General features: G+C 47.6%; 1 protein-coding gene and 1 non-coding gene across 5 annotated transcripts; both read right to left on the bottom strand.

Moving 5' to 3' along the window:
• Positions 1–414: 414 nt before the first annotated feature.
• Positions 415–21,264, bottom strand: CHD4 (chromodomain helicase DNA binding protein 4). 4 transcript variants are annotated; one of them, XM_027885279.1, is made up of 40 exons: positions 21,182–21,264; positions 20,207–20,368; positions 18,098–18,225; positions 17,719–17,910; positions 17,226–17,344; positions 16,558–16,799; positions 16,349–16,476; positions 16,092–16,227; positions 15,700–15,881; positions 15,325–15,564; positions 14,355–14,558; positions 14,067–14,272; positions 13,697–13,828; positions 13,337–13,433; positions 12,769–12,960; positions 12,481–12,681; positions 11,400–11,537; positions 9,285–9,406; positions 9,001–9,174; positions 8,541–8,682; positions 7,961–8,092; positions 7,731–7,848; positions 7,399–7,523; positions 6,870–7,107; positions 6,526–6,698; positions 6,185–6,365; positions 5,998–6,108; positions 5,739–5,827; positions 5,519–5,652; positions 4,885–5,029; positions 4,533–4,698; positions 4,032–4,141; positions 3,656–3,788; positions 3,430–3,507; positions 3,184–3,321; positions 2,981–3,089; positions 2,529–2,661; positions 1,415–1,610; positions 1,124–1,299; positions 415–1,006 (listed from the first exon to the last, which is right to left on the bottom strand). In XM_027885279.1, the coding sequence occupies exons 2-40, from the start codon at positions 20,301–20,303 to the stop codon at positions 989–991; spliced, it is 5,775 nt and encodes a 1,924-aa protein (XP_027741080.1). In that variant the 5' UTR covers positions 20,304–20,368; positions 21,182–21,264; the 3' UTR covers positions 415–988. The 4 variants fall into 4 exon arrangements, with proteins under 4 accessions (XP_027741080.1, XP_027741081.1, XP_027741082.1 ...); XM_027885280.1 differs by having other exon boundaries at positions 5,739–5,824; XM_027885281.1 differs by having other exon boundaries at positions 5,998–6,084.
• Positions 4,361–4,499, bottom strand: LOC114058201. The gene has a single exon (XR_003571389.1).

The following is a 21,264-nucleotide window of genomic DNA, read 5'->3' as shown; positions in this document are numbered from 1 at the left end:
CCGTACCACCTTCCCGGGGCACGCGGGGGGGCAGCAGGCTGCCTACGCCTTGGGCTGGGTAAACAGGGAAAACGCAAGGGCGAGAGAAGGGGGGTGGTGCATAGGCAAGGCGAAAATAAGAATTCAGAGGTGGGGGATATCACAAACCCTGAGGTTGGACACCAGGAGGAATTTCTTCGTGGAAAGGGGTTGTTAAATAGAGGAAGGGGGCTGCCCATGGAGGTGGTGGAATCACCCTCCCTGAAGGTGTTCAAGGAACAACAGGACGTGGCACTTTGTTAACTGGAGGAGGTGGAGATTGCTCACAGTTTTGGAGGTCTTTTCTAACCCCAATCATTCTGTGGACCATGACAGAGCCTGGCCCTGGTGTAAATACTTACCCCACCGGTCTACTGCTAAATAGAGACAACAAAATAAAATACAAGGAAACTTTATTTTTCAGTTTTATCAACGTTTTGCTCTGTTTTTTGTTGTTTTGTTTTTTTTTTTTTTTTTTTCCCCACTGTTGTTTGCTTTTGTCTTCAAGCTGCTTATTAGTGGACAAGTCCGGTCAGTTTTTGTATTAAAAAGGATTTTGATGGAGGTAGCTTTGTCTCTGTCCTGGCTTTTACTTGGTCTTGCCTGCACACTCTTCTCAGTAAACAAACTCAAAATAAAATTAAAAATAAAAACTGGAATTCCAGGTGGAGGCAACGAGCAATGCAGCCAGGTTCTCCGTGTAACAGACATGGCGCTGGGGCCTCCAGTCACTATATACAGAGTCCATCATACATCCATCCCCCTCTCTCCTAAACACACTCCTTGCTCCAACGGGCTGGCTGCAGAGGAAGGAGTTTCTTCTCCTCCCCAAGACCTGAGCAGCAGCTTCCATGGAGGGAAACAGCACCCAGTCAGGAATGTCAGGCAGAGGGGTAGAGTGTGAAGGGGTGGGGTGGGGGTGGGGGTCACTTCAGCTTGGCCGAAAGGTCAACAGCACTGGGCCAGGGACTCACTGCTGCTGGGCCACCTGTAGGGCGAGAGAAGAGGATCTGAGACTCGAGGGCTGCTCACCAGAGCTCAGCTTTGCCCACGGAGCCCCCCCCCACCCCAGTAGCTCTGCTTACTGACCAGAGGGGGTACGTACTTGTTGGGGCGGGGGTGGTGGCGGGGGCTCACTGCTGCGGTTGGCCAGGCGGCTGAGGATGTTGCGCTCGGACATCTGGAGGCGCACTGCCACGGGCGGGATACGGGCAATGGTGGCAGGCAGACGAGTCACATCTGCCTTCATGTCACTCAGAAGCTCCTCCAGCTGCTTCAGAACTAGAAGAGAAAGGGACACCTGTTCCAAGGGGAAAGGGACACCCCAGAGGGAAAAGACGAGACGGAACAGCAATGGCAAGCACCTACCCTAGCCTTGTTTATCACACCGCATTACCTTTGTGCAGAACAGCATTGGCCGGTTTATTCCCGGCCATAGACTCCTTGGATAGATGCTGGTGGCTCTCAGCCAGGCATTCCACCTCTGCAAAACGTGTGTTCAGAGCCATAGAGGGGTGAGATGGGTCTTCAGACATGTTCAGATAGGCAGCTCGCCGCAGCTGCTCCTCGATCACCAGTGCCTGCTCCAGGAGCTGCAAGGCAGGGAGGAATGAGCCTTTCAGCAGCTGCCTGAAAGGGGTGGCCTGTTTGCACCCCCAGTCTCTCCTACTCCACTTCCTCACCCTCTCTTAAGATGAGATTCTGTACCTGAACCTCCTTTCACCAGCCTGTTTTACTGCCCAAAGCAATAAAGGCTTCATGAAGCTAAGCCAGGAACACAAGAAAATCAGGCTACATCAGGTTTAATAAAAGGCTACTACAAACCCTCCAGGATTCTCATTCCTTCCCAGATTCTTTTTACAGAACAAGTTGTTTGCCATTTACTCTTTCTTTGAGGTAAAGGGGATGGAGATTTCTCATTGAACCCAAGTGAGAAGTGTCCCATGCTACTTACAGGAAGAATCTGAAATCTTGTAAGCATTTGGAAAAATCAATTGGAATCCTGTCAGTGCAGAACTGACCATCAGACTATACTGAATTAATGTTTTGCCTGAAGACTGAGACCTACAGGGCCTTTATTTGGATTGGTCTTAAATCACTCCCACAGTTAAGCCAAGTTCACTCCTGAAAAGGGTGAGGTAGAGACTGAAGGCAACCCTTTCACCAATCCATACAGCTCTGTTTAGGTACATGGAGTGGGGGTTGTAGCAGACTAAGCAGAAGCTGTGATGGAAACAGCCACTTGAATCTTAAGCCTCCTGCATATCAGTTGTTGAATAAACATTTGGATAGAGAACACTGAACCAAGCTCCCCCATACCATTTCAAGAGAAAAGGGAGCTACTATGATGGAGCAACTGTACGATCCTAAGATACACTGATTCATTTTTCTAATTCCCCCTAAAATGAAAGACACTGCAGAAACCTTTTACTTTCTTAATGGAAACTCAGAACTGAAGCTTTTGCTGTTTAGAGGTCCAGCCAGTTATCACACTGAGGACAAATTCTTACCTTAAATCTCCTTGCCAAGAACTTATTCTTTATTTCCAGGAAGTTACCCCTGTTCATCTCACCCTTGAAGGGCTCATTGAGGATGGCGTAACGCGGATCATTCTGAATATCCTGCCAACGGGCATAGCCATGACTGAGATGGGATGAGCTCAGGCAAACAAAGGCAGTGAGAACAAGGGAATACACAGCCCAGGCAGTACTGCTCTCCAGAGTGGGTGGGGAAAGGGGGCACACAGAGGGGAGGAACAGGAGCCAAGGAAAAGGAATGAGAACTATGTCCTGCTAAGTCTTTTAGCTATGCTGGCAGGAAGCTCCTCCTCCCACCATCACTCTCGCTCTTCTGAAAGAGGATAAAGCACTATCGCTCAACCTACTCCAGCCAGACCCAGGACTGCCACCTTCTCAAATCACATGGACAAGGCAGGAAAATGGGTCCATCACGGCAAGGATACTTGATAATCCCAGCAAGGAGCCAATAGTCGTGACGCCGATGCCAGATCTCATAGGTCTTCTTTGTGACTGTTGCAGCCCGCTCTTCATTCTGCCAGAGGGAGTGTAGTTCTGGAAAGGCAAGAGACACCAGAACGGCTGGAAGTTATTTCACTAACACAAGCAGGGGCACATAAACCAGTTCAAGCAGATAAAGATCTCATACCAGTGAAACCACCATCTGCTATGTTGAACATGAAGCGCTGCTTTACTGCCTTCTTGTGCCTTTCATCTGCTGACTCTTTCAGCATCTCTCCATTCTGCAGCATCACCACGTCTCTCTTATCATCCTCCTTTTTCTCATCTGTACACACAGGAAATTATTAGAAAAAAGATACCACACAAGCTGGACCACAAGGATTCCTTGCAGGAGACAGGTTAAGGGAGAGAAGAGCATTATCACGCCTCACACCTTTCTCATCCAGAGTGATTATAGGAGGTTCAGGAGGATTCTCAATAGGTGCTCTGTCTTCCACTTTCTCCACATCAGCTGCAGGAGAGAAAGGGAACATGAGATGTAGAAGAACACAGCAAGTCCACAGTTTTATTCTTCACCTAGAGAAACCCAATACTGTTCTGCAACTCCCCACCATTTTTCTACATTCAGGCCTGTTTTTTTAGGATGAAGTGCTTTGTACCTTTGCTTTCTACTTCCATTGGTTCATCTGGTCTTTCCTTCACTTCTGGCTCCTCTACTTTTTTTTCATCTGCTTCTGTGGGGTTTGCTGGGGATTTTGCTTCCTGTGGTGGTGTCTCCACAGGCTGAGCACCCTGCTGAGGACAGCAATCAGTGAGACGCGAGGTAAACTAGTCAATGGAAACAGAAGACAGCCACAGCAGTTTAGAAAGCAAAGATGCACAGACCCGTCAGGCCAATTCTGAGGATCTGAGAGAGTTACCTTTAAACATCACTCCAAGAACTCATCTCTATCTTATCAGCTGAACAACAAAGATGTCAGAAGTAGAGAAATTTGCAAGAGATATTGTGAGGCAAACAAACCACCCAAGACTCACCTCCATTGGGACCTCTGTTTCAGTAGCAGAGGCACTGAGCTCTTTCTCTGGTTCAGATGGCTCTCCTTGCTCCTTAGCACTGGCTCCTTCTTCTACTTTTACTCCTTCTTCTGTGTATTCCCCACCCCAGAGCAGCATAGCAGACAAAAGAAGAGAAGCCATCAGTAAGGTCTTCCCCTCCCAGTTACCAAGCACACATCGCCTTTGCTCCCAGAGATCAGGCCCATCAAAATGGAACCAACATCACTCAACATGACCACCCACCACCCCTTTCCTGCCCACTACAGATGCTGGACTTCTCACTGATGTCAGCTTATCTAAGGAAAGCTAGTGTCCTCTCTTGCCTTTAAGGGTTTGCACATGTCTTTGGCAGCCCTCCTAACACGAGAGTAAGTTGATCTGCGTCCACCTCCAGACCCCACCACCACAGTTCCGGTGAGGGGAACAGCCAAGATGAGGTCAGGACGCAGGGCTGGACAAGGACAAGGGGGGAGCCCTCACCAGGTGGAGGAACAGGGGCGGGTGTATTTGGTTGTGTATCCCCTGGTGTTGAAGGAGTTGGAGTTTTCGGAGAGGGCGAGCTTGGCTGTGAAAGCTTCTTGTTCTCCTCTATCTCTGCCAGTTCTGGCATACTCCAGCGGCCGTTCACATGCTCAAATTCCTGCACCTGCATGAGAGGGAAAGACATATCATTGGAGAGTCATACAAAGCTCATCCTCAAACCAGCAGAAGCAGATCACTCAGCACACAACAAAATAAGTGTGAAAGGAGAGGAAACTCCCTAGCTCAGTGACTACAGTGTGACTACAGCCGTATGGACAGCAAAGGCCACACAGTTCTGCCAGGCACCTACCTTTTTGCGTATAAGTGACATGACCCCAATGCGAGTAAGGACGTGCTGTCGAGAAAGACCTTCCCGTGGGACCCCATCTGCAAAGGTCTCTGCACCATCAGCTCCAGGTTCACATAAATGGCGCATGAACAGTGAAACATAGGCCCTGAAGCAATTAAAACAAGCATTTAGTCCATAAATCAAGTTAGCCAGAGACACGCATCACCAGACACCTTCCAGCATGTAAGGGAAATTACCCCGGGACTCTTAACCCATAGTAACACAAGTTCTGGGACCCCAGGCTCCTTCAAGGGAGAATTTCCTGACAGAATTACTACATACAGGAAGGATACAAAGCTGACTTAAGAGTCTTGAGCAAGAAGCAACCCTAAGCCTCAGAAACACTCAGAGTATTCATTACATGCTTCCATGGCCATGCTACTCCTCTAAAAGCATTTGCTTTTGGTGACTGATGAGTTGAGTTCAAGTAAGAGAGCTGGGAACAACCCCCTCATCTCTCCCAGCTTATACTTCATCCTCCCATGAAGAATCAACTATTACATTAAGGAAGTGTAGTCTGTAAGGCCCCACACTCATTCTTTCCCAAAGGGATTAGATGCTGCCTGTCTTCCATCCCTGCCTAATGCAGACTCACTTGAACTCCTTCTCTGACTTGCCACGGAGGTCCCGAACAAGCCATTGAGTGGTGAAGGCATCCTGAGGTGGCATTCCATAGCGCATGATGGCGTTGAGGAAGGCTTTCCGCTGGCGAGCATTGAAACCCAAAACCTAGAACGGAGGAGGAGACAGGCAGACATGGCAAGGGCCATACATAAGCAGCTAGGATGCAAATGCGTACCCGTGGTACTACTTACCTCGATGTTCCCTCCCACACGGGCAAGTAACGGAGGCAGAGGTTTATCCTTATCATTTCTCAGGCCCTTGCGGCTAGGCCGACGAGCTGCTGAAGAGAGAAACACAGCTAAGAAGGAGAAACAATGCGCAGCACACTTCTGTGTGAATATTTCCCCGGCAGGATGGCACCACAGAATGTAAAAATCTCCCAAACCAAGTCACAGCTGTTTCCACACTCAGAGAAAGTGATGCAAGAAGTCTGGCTTCACCAGAACTTACCTTCAGACCTCTCATCGAAGTCCTCATCTCCTTCCTCAGAAGCAACTGAATAGTCTGACTGATTATCTGACTGGTCATCCTGCCAGTCTGAAAGAAAAACAGCACGTGAGCCTGAGACGCTACTCCGTTACTTCCCAGCAAGATATACTTACACCCATTTTTCCCTCAGGGTCCTGTGGATTTGTACCTCTATCCTCCTGAGAGCCATCGTTGTAGTTAACTTGCTTGCGGATACGTTTGCCCTTGCCCAGATTCCTGGCCAGATCCTCCTGTTGTTGTTCATAGTGGTGACGCAGCAGTTTCTCCCAGTAATCAGGATCCACTGACTCCTCCTGCTTAATGATCTCCCGTTCAACCTCCTCTTCCTCCTGCCAGAGAGGTAACAAATTTAGGGCTTTATGCTCCAAGTCCCAACCTGTCATAGCAGATATATGCCTGCTTGTCCTTAAAAGCATCAGAGCTCAATTTACTTAATTGATCCTCCATCATTCCACAGAACATACTAGCTGACATCCACCTCCTACTCACCCCCATCTCCTCCTCACGAACCACATACTGGGCCACCTTGAAGGAGCTGAGATACTCATTCATGCCCTGAAGTTCTGTATCTTCTGTTTCATCCTGGTTCCGATCCAACAGACGCTCAATTGCTTTGTCATCATAGTGGATGACACTGCTGTCCTCACCTTCTTTGTTATCCCCTGAAAGAAGAGCACAGGCACGGTTGCTGTGTGGATCTCGAGGGAGCAGGAAAGAGGGAATGCCACCCTAGACCTCTCTGCTGAGCTACAATCAACTCTGTGTCTACAGTGTCTCACTACATAAGGAGACAGATCTGCCCACCCCTTTCAGTTCTACTCCCCGGCACTCACCCCCCTCAGTAGCCTCATCCTTGAAGAGCTCTTCAGTGCCAAATTTGAGAATGTCATCAAGTTCCTGTTTGGACATGGAGCCTGTCTTGGAGCCCAACCCTGGTCTCACTACCAGATGAGTTAGCATCATTTTCTTCTTGGCCACCTGAGTGATACGCTCCTCCACTGAGGCCCTTGTCACAAAGCGGTATATCATCACTTTCTTGTTCTGTCCAATTCTGTGTGCACGACTGAAGGCCTAGAAAAGAGATGTGCTCAGAACAATCTAGAGCTACACAGGCAGTTGTCTGATACACCCCGCCTACCTCCACAAGCTTCCCAGTTGGCCTCATTTTGGCTTCTAACATTAGTGAAGGCTGTACCCTGGAAGAACCCTCTGCTATTTCACTGCCCATCTCTACCCATCCTCACTGCTCTAATTTTGCATATTTCTAGACTGGAAGTCTCACATTCCTTCACTCCTCCTGACAATTTAATTCTCCCTCTTCTTCAGGATTACTCCATCGTGAGTGGTCTCATTCAGACTCACCTGGATATCATTGTGGGGGTTCCAGTCTGAATCGTAGATAATCACAGTGTCTGCTGTGGCCAAGTTAATACCAAGACCCCCAGCTCGAGTTGAAAGCAGAAAGCAGAACTGTTGAGCTCCGGGAGCTTAGATAAAAGAGAATAGAACTAATCAAGGGAGAGTGCAACACTCAAACAAGGATTTTTATCTGACCCATGTCACTTGACAAGGAATTACTACTAAATTAAGATTCCAGGAAAGCAATGGAAAGCTTGGGCCACAACAATCCCATGTTGACCATTATGCACATACAAGGCGACAGTTTTCATTTTACAGAAAAAGAGACTCCATACCATTGAAGCGATCAATAGCCTCCTGACGCATGTTCCCTGTGATTCCTCCATCAATCCGCTCATATTTATACCCTTCATGTTCCAGAAAATCTTCTAGAAGGTCCAACATTTTTGTCATCTGCACACCAGAAAAACAGCACCACAAAAGAGTGAGGGGCAAGGGGATACCAGATCAACAGACTTCTTTCTCAGAAAAAAAATAACCAGCCTTAAGGTTTTTCCTCACATACCTGAGAGAATATGAGCACCCTGTGACCTCCTTCCTTCAGGTTCTTTAACATCTTCTGGAGCAGCAACAGCTTTCCAGAGGCTCGAATAAGCGCACTACCATCATACATGCCATTTGGCATTTTTGGAGCTTCCTAAGAAGAAAAGGGAAAGAGGGACTAAGAGACAAGGGACAAAAACATCTTGAAGGGATGTACTTGGCTTTAGTCTCCAGCTGTGTTCATCAGATGCTGGGTCACACCTAGTCATTTACCTTGGCACAACCACAAGGTTGGATAAAACATCAGTGCTACTCTTGTGCCTCGTCTCTTGCAACTGACTTCTAGATACCCCCCTCTTCCTTACTTAGTCCCTACTCTTCACCATCTTGCATGAGTCACGAGATAGCTCCTACCTGTCATAAAAATATGCTGGAAAAAAAAGGCCTTCCAGTACGTTAGGTCTAAATACAGACAAGATGAAAAAAAGAAGGGCAAAAAGAGAGGAACGGGAACCCCTCCATGCTTTAACTAGGGAGTTAACTGGCTCCCTGATAACACCCAGCAGGGAATTTGCTTATACAGAATAAGTGACTGAACATACCATAGCAGCCACAGGAAAGAGGTAGGGGTGGTTACAGCACTTCTTCAGATCCATAACAACATTGAGCAATGAGACTTGGTTACCACCACCCCGTGCATTCAGTGCCTCAAAGTTTCTTGTCAAAATGTATTTATAATATTTCCTGAAACAAAAAAGAAGATACAACTCAGACACGCCTCGTGAGAATGACTAACATGCTCTTCTCTTGCTAAATTCTGCACAGCTTGTGGCACTAACTGCCAGCTACCCAGACTCTGCCAGTGACATTCACTATTTCTTTATCCCTTACATCAGCGCACAGGACTAGTCCTTCCTCTGCTATAGTGGAAACAGGAAATTTTCCTCTCATCCACTGTGCAGAAAGCCCTATAATGAGGATAAGGCTGTTTCAGCATCCTCTTTGAAACTGCAGAACAAAGAAACAGCAGCTCAACAGCAGGTGCTTCGTTCTCACACTCACTTCTGCATAGGGCTCAGCTCCACTCTGACAATGAGCTCAGTCTTAGATGGCATATTCTTGAAAACATCAGCTTTGAGACGCCTCAGCATATGCGGGCCCAGCATGTCATGCAGCTTCTTGATCTGATCTTCCTTGGCAATATCTGCAAACTCTTCCAGGAAGCCCTCCAAGTTACTGCAGAGAAACAGACACTCAGCAAATGCCACAAAGGAAAAGGAGAAAAAGAGCAAGGAAGGGGATAGGAGCGACAAGGCAGGCAGGCTGACTTGCGCTGCAAGACATACTGGAATCTCTCAGGTGTCAGGAAGTTCAGCAGGTGGAACAGCTCTTCCAGGTTGTTCTGCAGGGGAGTTCCTGTAAGCAGCAGCTTGTGCTGCAGGGAGTAACCATTCAGCACACGGAAGAACTGGAAAGTAGAGAGCAAGGAAGAGATGGTGAGAAAATTAAAGAAATCAAACACAAATATATTAAAGGCTTATCAAGTCATAAGCCTACAAAAATAATTCTCCTAGGAAAAAGTTGTCACCAAGCTAGGGTTTAATTTAGATCACATCAGGTGTTTGGACAAGAGCTTCAAGCAGCTCACATTCCAGTCAGGGCCACTAGACTGATCTCATTTGGATCATTGTTGTGCATAGCTAAAACATGACTGCAGCAACTCCTACAGGTTGCTGGTAAGGTTTCCTTTGCTCTTACAAGTTACAAGCTCTTTCAGACCACCAATCATTTCTAAACTGCTATACTATGTACTTTTTCTTACTAAATTAGTGTTCCACATTCCTACAACTACTCTGCCTTGAGAATTCTAGAAATAGCTAAGTCACTCTTCCTATTCATATCAATCCTGGCAATATTCCCGAGTCTGAACACGCAGAGGAGAAAGAGAGCTAAGAGTTTGCCAATGTGTCTTAAAGGTAATTTGTGCTGGTTTTCACAACAATGAAGTAATTCCAGACAGATGTAGTGAGCAGTTAAAGCACTGCACCGAAAAGCACAAGTGTACCACGTTTATCAGCACAAGCTGACGATAGAGCACTGTTTTACTTACAAGCTTGGCCATTTCTTTGCTGTCTTACACTTTACATGATACAAGGTCAAACTTAATGAAAGTAGCTTGTACTAGATGGCAAACAAAAAACAAAGAACAAAGAAGAGCCCACTATCACTTATGTTTTGGTTATCGCACCAAGAATCCTTCTAGTGGCCTCCATGGGGACTTATCTTTCTACATAGTTACAGTTAAAAACATTCTCATTTTGGAATAAAATGTGGAAGTTACTAATCATATCCGCAAACCTTTAGTAGATAAGCTCAATCTGTGAAGAAGCATCTGATCTGTGTTGCAGCCAAATATCTGTGAGCTGTCCTTGCAGGACAGGAAACTGCTCTAGAAAAAGGTGGATTTAATGGTCCTGGGTGGATAACCAATAGTGTCACAGTGTAGCCCTGAGCCTCTACATCCTCCTCCAATTAATGAATATTAATAGTAAGCATTCATTCGTACTCCCAATAGTTTCAATGCTAAGCACAGAATGGCATCCAGTCTCAGTGCCTACAAAGATCTAGAAGCTGAATTGCAAGCACAGCTGTGATGCCTCATGAAGATGCTTCATGCCAAGATCCAAAAAGCTAATGCCATTTAAATGAAAAAACAGAAATCAAGCAGCAATTGTCTTACACAGTCTCCAAGAACCTCTAAAACCAGATTTCCAATAACACTTGTTTTTAGCATCCTGAGCACTAGAACCCAGTTGACTAAGGCACGAGGGCCTATGGAAGGGCTGGATTAAGCAAGCATGGTCAATGTCTACTAAATTCAAACAATCTTAGTTAAGGTGCAGCTTCATATAAAAGCAGCTATATGGCTTTCTGCACCTACTCAGACATTTTTGAACACCTCTGCCCACCTCTCCCGTTTATAGCATCTAATTAGCTCTGCATCAAAGCTGGATGAATGCAGAGAGCAAGCCTACTCTGGAAGCAGAGTAACTGTGCTTATGGAGCTTGTTTTATGCTCAGCATGGTAAACCTTTTCAGAATAAAGGTGTTGCAGATATATGATCTGCTTTCAGAGAAGCCAGTTACTGTTTCAGAGCAACAACCACATCCAGGTTTTTCTGTTTTCCAGTCTACACCAATTGCCCATTCACCTGGAAAGAAATAGTGTTCTGACCAGTGATCTGTCAACAAAAGTTGTTGCCAATGATGATCGATATCCAGATTAAGGCTGATAAATTTCTTTTTAACAACACGTGAAATTTAATACTGAACAAATGACTAAGAGTTGTCAGACAAACTTATGAGCTTAGAAGCAGCTATTGAATCTTGTGAACGCCCTCTGCCCATTCCCCCCTCCACAACATATGCCATGCCTATAAACCAGCTGTGCTTCTCCGTACCTTAGACTGATTGTTCTTCAGCCTGTGAGCTTCATCCACAATGAGACAGGCCCAGTCAATAGAGCCCAGTATGGCCATGTCAATTGTGATCAGTTCATAGGAAGTGAGAAGCACATGGAACTTCACAGCAGCCTCCTTCTGCAAAGGAAAAGGATGAACATGTAACAGGATAGAGGAATGGCCTGGTGCAAAGCAGATGCAGTGTTTCTCCATGAAGTTATCCTCATGAGCCCTGGTCAAACAGCACATCAGAAACTTTTCACACCGACAGCTTCCTGTCACAAGATTCAAAATGGTGCCCAAACCGTTTTAGCCTTTTAATCCCCCATTACTCTCAACACATGGAAGTCTCCTCAACCCCCTCAATACCTGCTACTTTTGGACTGCTGCCAAATACTCTAACACAGATGTTTAACAAAATAAGTAGGGAGAAGAGGCATGTTAAGGAAATGAGATTTGGAGAAGAGTGGCTCATCAAAAAGCTAAGACTTAAAAAGATAAAACAGCTTACCATGGAACTTGAAGTTACTGTTAGTACTTAATGTAATTCAATTTCAAGGGAAGGAAAGGAGTCCTATCTACCTCTGCCAGTGAAAATGCTTTAGCTTCCATTCTGGCTTTACTAGGAAGACTACAGTTCTACAGAAACTAGCCACCTATATCAGACTCTTCCTTCTTGTCTGGGCATGACATCACTGTCAGCCAGTTCCTCAGAGAGATTAAAAGTTCATACTTCTTTTTGTCTTTTACATACAATAGCAATTCTGACATGGACTTAGATCTGTAGAAACAATGCACAACTTCACAGGTTAAGTAGGAAAGAGAGAGGGACTTGCCTACGGTCAGTATTATCTTAGTCAGCTCTCTTTTTTCAGTTGTGAATTAGTTCAGACTGGTAGGAGTGTTTAAACAGTCTACTGCAGGAGTCAACACCCACTTGTCACCAATTTGCAGCTATTTCCCTTGGAAACTAAAAGCATAATCAGTTCCCAGGGACATCAGAGTATCTGAACCTCAGCTGCCAAAAGCCAGTCTGAATGCATCTCCTAATTCAGGCTTGTGTAACAGCAGAGTTCCGTACCTTCATTCTGGATGCTTTTTTGCCTCCACGTATGGCATTATCCTCAAAAGTGAACTCATTCTCACGGATGATGGCCCGACTGTCTTTGTCCCCAACATAGGTCACTACATACATATCTGGGGCCCACATCTCGAATTCTCGCTCCCAGTTGATGATTGTGGACAGGGGGGCACTCACCAAGAAGGGACCCTTGGAGTGGCCCTACAAACAGAGTCAATAAGAGCATTAGGTGACTGCAATCACTAATACAGGCACTAATACACTGGGTAGTGACCTCCCAGCTCTCACCTCTTTGTATAAAGAATACAGGAACACTGCTGTCTGCACAGTCTTTCCCAGACCCATTTCATCAGCCAAGATTGTATCTGTACCCTGGGCCCAAGAGAAGCGCAGCCAGTTCAGCCCTTCCAGTTGGTAGGGGTGCAAGGTCCCGCCTGTTACATCGAGGTACTCCGGTTGCCGGTCATATTTCACTGTTGGCTACAGAGGAAAGAAGGACGAGTTGAGATCCTTTACCTCAGCTAGATAGCTACCAAGAGTCCTTTCTCAGTCACCCATACATTCACTAGTACAGACAAGGTTTCACAGATGACAACCGGACTAGCACCAAACGTAATTCCCAAATGGCCAAAGGTACCCACCAAGAAGTCTTTATTTTTGTAAAAGTCTTTCACCTAAAGTTAAAGTCTCAGCCAATGGACAAGGTAGACCTTTGTCTGAAGGCTCCATAAGCCATTTTTGCTTTGGGCCATGAAGGAACTCTAAACTGTTCACTCTTCAGTTTCCTATTTACCTGCTGGCACCCCAAAATAAGCAACTCAATCAAATGGTTTCTAATCAATAAACACTAACTTACATCTACGGTGGGAGTCTCAGGGGGCCTTTCCAGTTTTCGCATCTTCACTTTCTTTAACTTCTTACCAGGCCTGCCCTCTTCACCTCGCATCAGCTCCCTATGCAGAGACAGTCCCAAGAACATGTAAGTTTAATGGTTTTTTTTTTAACAGATCAAGAGAAAATTATTGCAAAGAATAGGAAGGCAACCACCCAACTCAAGAGGCTCAAGAGAACAAGGCTGGAACCTTCATGAACTGGTGGAGAGGCACAAGGCTCCTGCTCAAAGGCATAAGGAGTCAGCAACAAGGGGGGCTGACATACTCCAGTATTTTCTCTTGAGGGAAGGGAGAAGAACACAACCTCTAGGTACTCTTCCTACCTGTGATTCCAGTAGCCTTGCTTGTAGAGGTCATAATCTTGAATATCCACATCTTCACTTTCCCAGGAAGCCTGGTCATAGGGTAGGTCTCTCCATTTAATTAAATAGTGGACATTCCCCTTCTTATCCACACTGCGGAAGAAACCAGTAAGTCTTAAGCACAGTGAAATGGCAGTACTCACCCAGTCTACTCAAATGCAAGAGAAGGGAAGGGGATCTTAGTGAAGCAACAGAAACAGAACAACTATGTTTGTCATACCAACAAAAAAACTCCCAGTTTCTCCCAGTCATATTGCAGTTTAGCTCCTCCATTCTCCCTTAGCCCCGCTTAAAGTCTTTGTTGAAAATCCTCTTTGCTACCCCCACCTACCTATGATTAAGGATCCTGTGGATCATCATCCACTCCGGCTTGATCCCATATCGATAGAATCGCTCCTCCATCTCAGCATATTTGGGGTCCTTGTTTTTTCTCTTTCGGCTCTTCTCTTCTTCCCCTCCAAAGTCCCCTGAGGGTGGCTCATCCATATCATTTTTGCGTTGGTAGTTACGAAACATGACCTGGCAGTGCAGCTCCAGCTGGAGTCAGGACACAAGCAGTTAGCAGGTGTTTTACCCTCAGCTATCCACCCTTTTGACATGGTTAGAGTCCTCCACTCACCTGCAGCTCTGACACCCAAGAGCAGTGCCAGTAGGACATGCCCTGCCATTTGACAAAGAACTGCCTTTCAGGCCGACCCTCCAGAGGTTTAGGGGGTGGAGCATTGGGGTCTGCATCAGGTGGACGTGGTGGTGCGGGGCCAACTGGGGGCTGACCCCATTTCCAGATCAAGATCTTCTGCACCTTTCCTTTCAGAGCTGGGCACTGGAAAGTTAAACAGATGTTGATGCATCAGAGTGTATGTACTTCCACTGAGCAGAAACAGAGAGTCACTTTCACAGCTTTATTATGCAGACAGAATTTGCTAGGCTTGATGAGCCCAGAAGTCTGTCCAATCACAACTTCATTGAAAGCTTGTGCAGAAAGTATTCTGCAGTAGAACTAAGGGCCCTGCACAGGGCTATGTCCTGAAACAGCTTTTTTGTTCATCATCTTGTATGATGTCTGCATAATCTAATGAAGTCTGTATCACCTAATAAAAGCAACTAATGCCATTTATATTAATTACGTCAAGAATCTTCTGGACAAGTGTGATTAACCATCTACTAAGAAAGGGCTTGGCATTGCAGAGCTTACATTGCAAAATAAAAACCAACTCTGTCTCAGCATCAGTTTAAAATACTTTCAGCACTGAATTTGCTTGTATTTGTTCTTCTGCTTCTACATAGATACAGGAGCCAAGAAAACTGAGCCTTGGCATCCTGGACTAAAAACCACCCAATAACCGTGCACATGGGCAACCTTCACAAAGGCTGTCAACCTGTTCCTTCCCCCTGCCTGGAGAAGGCAGCCAATCAACAAGGCACAATACAGCCACAAAAAGCCAGGCCTTTATGTTTTATGACAAAAGCGTGAGAGGAGGTAAGAGTCTTTGAAGGACCAGTCATTTCCAGGAAAACATGATAAACCAAAGGGATTAGATCAATCAACTCTTCATAGCAACAGAAGAATGCTACTAGCAGAAACTCACAGTGCAGCGAGGACACAGCCACTCTCCATTGGGAATTTCAGGCAATGGAGGGTTCAGACAGTGGATGTGATAGGATGAAGGACAGGCATCACAGCACAGCAGCTCTCCTCCATCCTTGCAGACTCTACAGAACTCCATATGGTGGTCATCCTCTTCCTCAGCATCCCCCACTACATCCTCCAGGATTTCCTCACCTTCGGAGTTATCCTCCTTTGCTTCCCACTGAATGCCCTCTTTTTCCTATAGGAGAGGGAAATCAGAAAAACAAAGTCACATATTTGTGAATATTTTATTACCACGGAAAAGCAGCCCCAAGTCACTTGACATCCCCCTCCTCCATGGTCTCTTGCACTGTTTGGGGAATTCAGTACTCACACAGTGTGGGCAGCTCCATTTGCCCTCTGGAGCTTTCTCCATATCTGGGTCCAGGCAAACCATGTGGTAGGCACGCGGGCAGGTATCACACAGTATAATTTCTCCTCCCTGCTGGCACACCTCACAGTAGTCCTGGTGATCAGTCTCATAGCCATCCACAGCCACTGTGGAGTCCTCCTCACCTGCAGAGGGGTGGTGAGGAGTTATAGCAGCCACAGGTATAGGCTTCCTACAGCAAGGGTACTCGCTCAACAGCCTGCATAGCAATGCAAAGACCCAGAAACCAAAACTCTTGTATACTGTTAAATATCCAAACTCTGCACAGACAGTCTCCCAGGCTTTCCACACACTTAGCTGTGCTTCTGTCTCCCATTGTCAGCAAGTATCAATACCTTTCTTTTTCTTTTTCCCAGCTTTGAGTTTTTTGCGACTGCGGCTACTACGGCTTGTAGATCCATCTGAAACAGAGTAGCTGTTGATACTGGCATCATCAAAGTCTGACTCTACATCCAGATCATCATCTTCACTCTGAGGTAAAAGAAAAGCTGTGTTACTCAGACACACGTTCTGGGGCAGCACACATCCCCCCCAGCATTCCTAGCACACCATCACCTCCTCCTCAGAAAGTCAAGGAAGGGGCATCACTTACTGATGATCTTTTACGCTTGGAACCAAATCCTCCCAGTTTGATTTTCAGAGGTGCCACCTTCTTTGTTTTGGGTTTCTTGATATCAGGAATACGAGGACTGGCCTTAGGCTTCCGCCGGGCATTGGGTCCTGAGAACACAAGAGATGGAGTCAGAAGGGCTACTACCTTCACACCACTCACGCTCCATCATCCTGCCAGACTCATCTCACCTTTGCCCTCCTTTGTCTTGGCTTTCCTGAGTGGCACATCTACGGGGGGCTGCGGCAGGACAGCGTCCACATTTGTCACCATACTCTCCACTACTGCAACAGCCGCAGCTGCAGCAGCTGCCACAGATGCACCTGAACTTCCCTTGAAGGGGTTGTTTGTGCTAAACTCCCTCCATTTGGCTCCCAGGACCATCATCATCTTCGACACTGCTATTTTTGGGTTCTTGGCTGCGATAAGTGGCCTGTGTACAGTTAAGGAAGGCAGGAAGGAAGGAAGAGTTACTGAACCACCCTGAAATCTAGATTATTCCTCCCTGCTGCCACCCCCGTCAGCACATCTATCTCAAACTTTCTAATCTCTGATCTCAACAGTCAATGAATCTTTCCACTCCCATCCTTCACTCTATGGGGAAGATGCAAATGCTCAGGGGCTTGGAAAAAGAAAGCGAATTTAGCACAGTAGGGGACTGGGAGTGAGGATTTGCATCTTCTCAGTGACTGGAAACAAAAAAGCTTTGGATCAACTATTTTACTGTTACTTTAGTTTTTGCTTGGTATGACACCAAGGTCTCTAATGTGCACTTGAGGTTCCAAAAATCAAGTAATCTAGTTTTTGTCCCATCTCTTTTTTTGTTCCAAAGTCCTTTCAGGCATAGCTTGCAGCTCACCTGACAAACTGGCTGAAAGCTTTGTAGTTGGTGAGAGTGCGGTAATCCTCCTCTGTGAAGATGTGATCAATATCCTCCATGCCCCAATCTTCCAGGAGCTGAGCAGATGACTTTGGCTCCTATGAAGAGAGAATTACAGAGAAAAATGTTCTGGTTCTGCTCTAGGAAAGAGCAGAACTTCCACATTCCACAGATGACCCAGGCAATTTTCTTCCTCCCACATCCACTTATCATCATAGCATACAGCCTCAAACAAAGACAGTGAAGGTGGGAAAAATCTTTGGATTCCATGTAAATTCCATGTATGTTTCAAGCAAAAGACAGGCAGAAACACAAGGTGGGAAAACGGTCAAGTCAAGCAAGTCTAGTGGAGGAAGAAGAAACTACACAGCCCCAACTCCCTCCGCCATCACAAAAGGAGAGCACAATGATCCTCCAAATCAGATATCTGAGAATGAAGAGTGAACAGTAAGTCAGCAGGGTAGCTTCTCACCTTTGAGTCATCATCTTCTTCCTCTTCTTCCTCCTCCTCTTTGCGCTTGGCTTTGTTTTTCTTTTCCTTCTTGGGTCCTAATTTCTTCTTTTTCTTTTTCCCAGGGGTATAATCACTGCCCTCGCTGTCAGAACGCAGAACTTCCTCTTCTTCCTCCACAAACTCATTCCCCTCACCAGAGCTGTCACCCAGCTGGGGAGGGAGAGAGAGAGAAGATCAGGCAGCTGTGAGAAAACACTCTGGAGAAGCACTAAACATCACTCTCTCCCCACACTCTAGAGGATTTATACAAAAGACTGCTGCCGTAGACCAACACCAGTAAGCACCCTCACCCTACACATCCATATTTCAGCGTGACCTTAGGCATCCTTTTCCTTACCTCCTTCTTCTGACGCTTGCTGAGCTTGGGCACTTTGGGTTCCTTTAGTTTCTTGGGCTTCTTCTTCTTCTTGATTTTGGGGGTGTCAGCCTCTGACAGAAGCTCTTCTTCTGGCTCTTCTTCAGGTTCTGGATGTGAAGAGGCAACATGTCTCGTTCAAACCACACCTGTGCACTACAGCATAGCTCACTTCACAGAGATCAACCTGTCTGTTTCTTGCTACATACAAACAGAACTAGTTACAACTCTTACTGTTCACAATAGATACTCCAAAACTGTATCCTAAGGTATCACTGAACAGTTTCCCACCCTCCCAACACCTCCAATTTACACAATATTCCTTCTGCAAGCAAAATTGCACTCAGCACTTAAGAACAAGAAGTTTGCCACAACCCAATAAGAAGAGGAAAGAGCATAAAACAGGCAGCCACATCCAAAGGGGACAAAACAGTAAATGAATTTGAGAACCTGACTAAGATACTGTTTCAGCTCATGGGTCTCCAGGAAAGAAATCATATAGTCTCTTCAGCGGCACAGAGCATGCTGCAGCTGCATGCAAAATACAGGCCAGTAAGACACTACTTCTCCTCCTCCACAGGAAAGTTGTTACTCAGCAACTCTATTCTGATCCAGATTTGACAGAATCTTCCCCCAGCCCTAACAGCTAGCAAGCTCACTGCCTGGCCAGAAGAACACGTGCCAGTTCCCCACCACTGCATACTTCCCATCTGTGTGCCCCCTTCCGGGGCTGCCCCCAGCCCGAGGGGCACGGGCAGCCAGGCAGCCCTTCCCTTTGTGGCAGCAGGCTGCGGGAGCAGCGCGGCCACCCGCCCTCCCCGCCGCCCCGCCCACCGCACACAGCCAGAGTCACTCCTTCTCCCTCCAAGGGAAAATGGCCTCCTGACCACCGGAGCTGGGCAGGATGGAGGAAGCCACAGGTCAGAGGAGCTACCGCAGCCGGGGGTGAAACAGCAGAGGTCAAGCTCTCAGAACCTGGGGTCCCACGCCTGGCTCCATATTACCAATCAGTGGATAGTGGATGTCTCTTCACTCCCATGGTCCTGCAACACCAGGTCCTTCAGAGATCACACCTCTTCTTCTAACCCAAGTTCTGACTTAGAGCCTCTGGTAACCCACCCTTTCCAAGGTACAATATACACTCTCTACTTTGTAGGGAATTTAACAGTTTTTCTTCATCAAGATTTTTGTTATGGACAGTCCTCTTCTGTCCAAGATTTCAGAGATGCTAGATAACCCTAGAGTCAAAGCTTAAGAAAAAATGCCAAACAAACAAAAATCCAAAACCCCACACCACCATTTTGCCTTTCCAGTTACAACACTTCTCTTATATGATGCTACAACACTATAGCATGAGTTAGTAGGAAAATTCAAACTTGTCTTACAACCCAACGCATCAGTATATACATTATTCCTTTCCACAAGGAAATGAAGAATCCAGGTGAACGTGCACAGAGCAAGTCATCAACAACAGTGGCAATAAAAAAACCCCTATACCACAGGAGTTCCCAGGCCTCTAACTCAAGCCTTACATTGATGATGAGGATGCAAACACGAGCAAGAAGACAAGAGACAAGGACTACAAGAAAAGCAAAGGTGAGCAAGCAGCACAGAGCAAGAACCACAAGAAACCTCAATAATTGGGTGTGGTGATGAAGGAAAGTGGGTCACGCAACAGCCCAGGGCAGTTTTCTCTGGACGTCAGCCGGTCTGAGTTCCCAGATGGAAAGCAAACCAGGCAACCTGCCCTTTCCCATACTACCCCTCTTCCCCCTCCCCATTCATGAAATGTGAAACTCGCAGGCATTTTGGTACCCCGTCAGAATTGGACACTCTGCCTCCACCCTGTACACCTCCTCAAAACATAGGCCCTGACAACCTGCAATTGCTTGGAACAAAGTCAGTTCCAACTGACACAAAGCTGCGAGCCTCACGCTTTGAAGTAACCCTGGGACTTGGATATCAAAAACATACATGTGGCTTGCAGTTAGAAGAAAAATTACATTCCTCACCACATCACGTATTTCACACATTCAGCTTGAGACCAGCATTCTCCCCGTTCCACACGCATGCCCTGCAGGCTCGCCATACCTGGATGCTGGGGGATAGCGTTGTTCAACAGGATCTCCATCTCATCATCATCGCTGCCCCCTGAGCACGGCGACGGAGATCCAATGCCTGATGCCATGTCCTCCGAGCTAGGGGAGGCCTGGGCTTACACAGGCTGTCGTCTTCTTGCCAGTCCAGCCAGTACTTCATTGAAAAGAAAAAAAAGAAAGTTACAGCAGACCCGAACTCCGTCTTCCCAAGCAATAGTGCTACCAAGAGGATCCGTGAGAAAGCTTAGACAGCAACTTTACTGGATTTAGAGCCTATGTAAAACAGAAACACTGGCAGCAAGTACCAGCTTAGAGTTGTGATGGAGCAGGCTTTGAGGACACCAGATATTAAACTGAGTCAGCAACTCATCTCTGGCGAGGAAGCCAAAACAGCTGTCCTAAAGGAAAACTCTCCCCGTCCTCTGCAGCCAGGTGCCCTCGGTTATTTCTGCCTCAGGCCAGGAGAAGGCACCGGGGCAGGCGAGGCAGTGGGGCTCCCACGGGAGCCCCGAGGGCGGCTGTCAGCCTGTGCCCAGCCGGGCAGCCCGAGCTGGCACCGCAGCGCCGGCCCTGCCCTGCCCCGCCGCCGGCCGCACACAAAAGGCCGGGCGGGCTCTGCAGCCCCGCTCCGCCGCCCCCGCCCGGAGCGGGGCTGCGCGGCGCAGGGCGGGGGCGGGGGGCACCGTCTCCCGGGGGGGGCGCGGGGCGGGGCCGGGGAAGTCCGGCTGCCGAGCGCCGAGAGGCCGCCGCTCCCCGGGGACCGCCGCGGGCCGGGGCTGCGGCACCGCTGGGGCGGCGGCGGGGCCGGACCCGTCCTGCGGCCGCGCGGGCACGGGGACGGCGCGTCCCCGGGGCAGCTGCGGCCGGGGCCGCCGGGGCGCCCGGCGGAGAGGGGCGCCTGCCGGCGAGGACGCCCCGCGAGGCGGCAGGCAGCCTTGCCCGCCCCCGTTCCTTTCCGGCTCCTCACCCGGCTACGGACCCCAGCTCTTCTCTCGCCGCTGCCGCCGCTGCCGCCGCTGAAGGGAAAATGGCTCCGATCGCGGCACCGCC

This window comes from Empidonax traillii, unplaced genomic scaffold (genome assembly GCF_003031625.1).
Source record: "Empidonax traillii isolate 1590-97213 ecotype Southwest subspecies unplaced genomic scaffold, ASM303162v1 scaffold163:size1593379, whole genome shotgun sequence".
Taxonomy (NCBI): domain Eukaryota; kingdom Metazoa; phylum Chordata; class Aves; order Passeriformes; family Tyrannidae; genus Empidonax; species Empidonax traillii.
This window is presented reverse-complemented; position numbering and strand designations above follow the sequence as displayed.

What these genes read in the sequence shown, in the direction of transcription:
- CHD4 (XM_027885279.1), bottom strand. Translation starts at nt 20,303, where the DNA reads ATGGCATCAGGCATTGGATCTCCGTCGCCGTGCTCAGGGGGCAGCGAT. An exon ending in CCAAGCGTAAAAGATCATCA is followed by an intron (nt 16,228 to 16,348) that starts GTAAGTGATGCC and finishes CTTTTACCTCAG; the next exon opens with AGTGAAGATGATGATCTGGA. An exon ending in CACAGGATCCTTAATCATAG is followed by an intron (nt 13,829 to 14,066) that starts GTAGGTGGGGGT and finishes TTTCTTCCGCAG; the next exon opens with TGTGGATAAGAAGGGGAATG.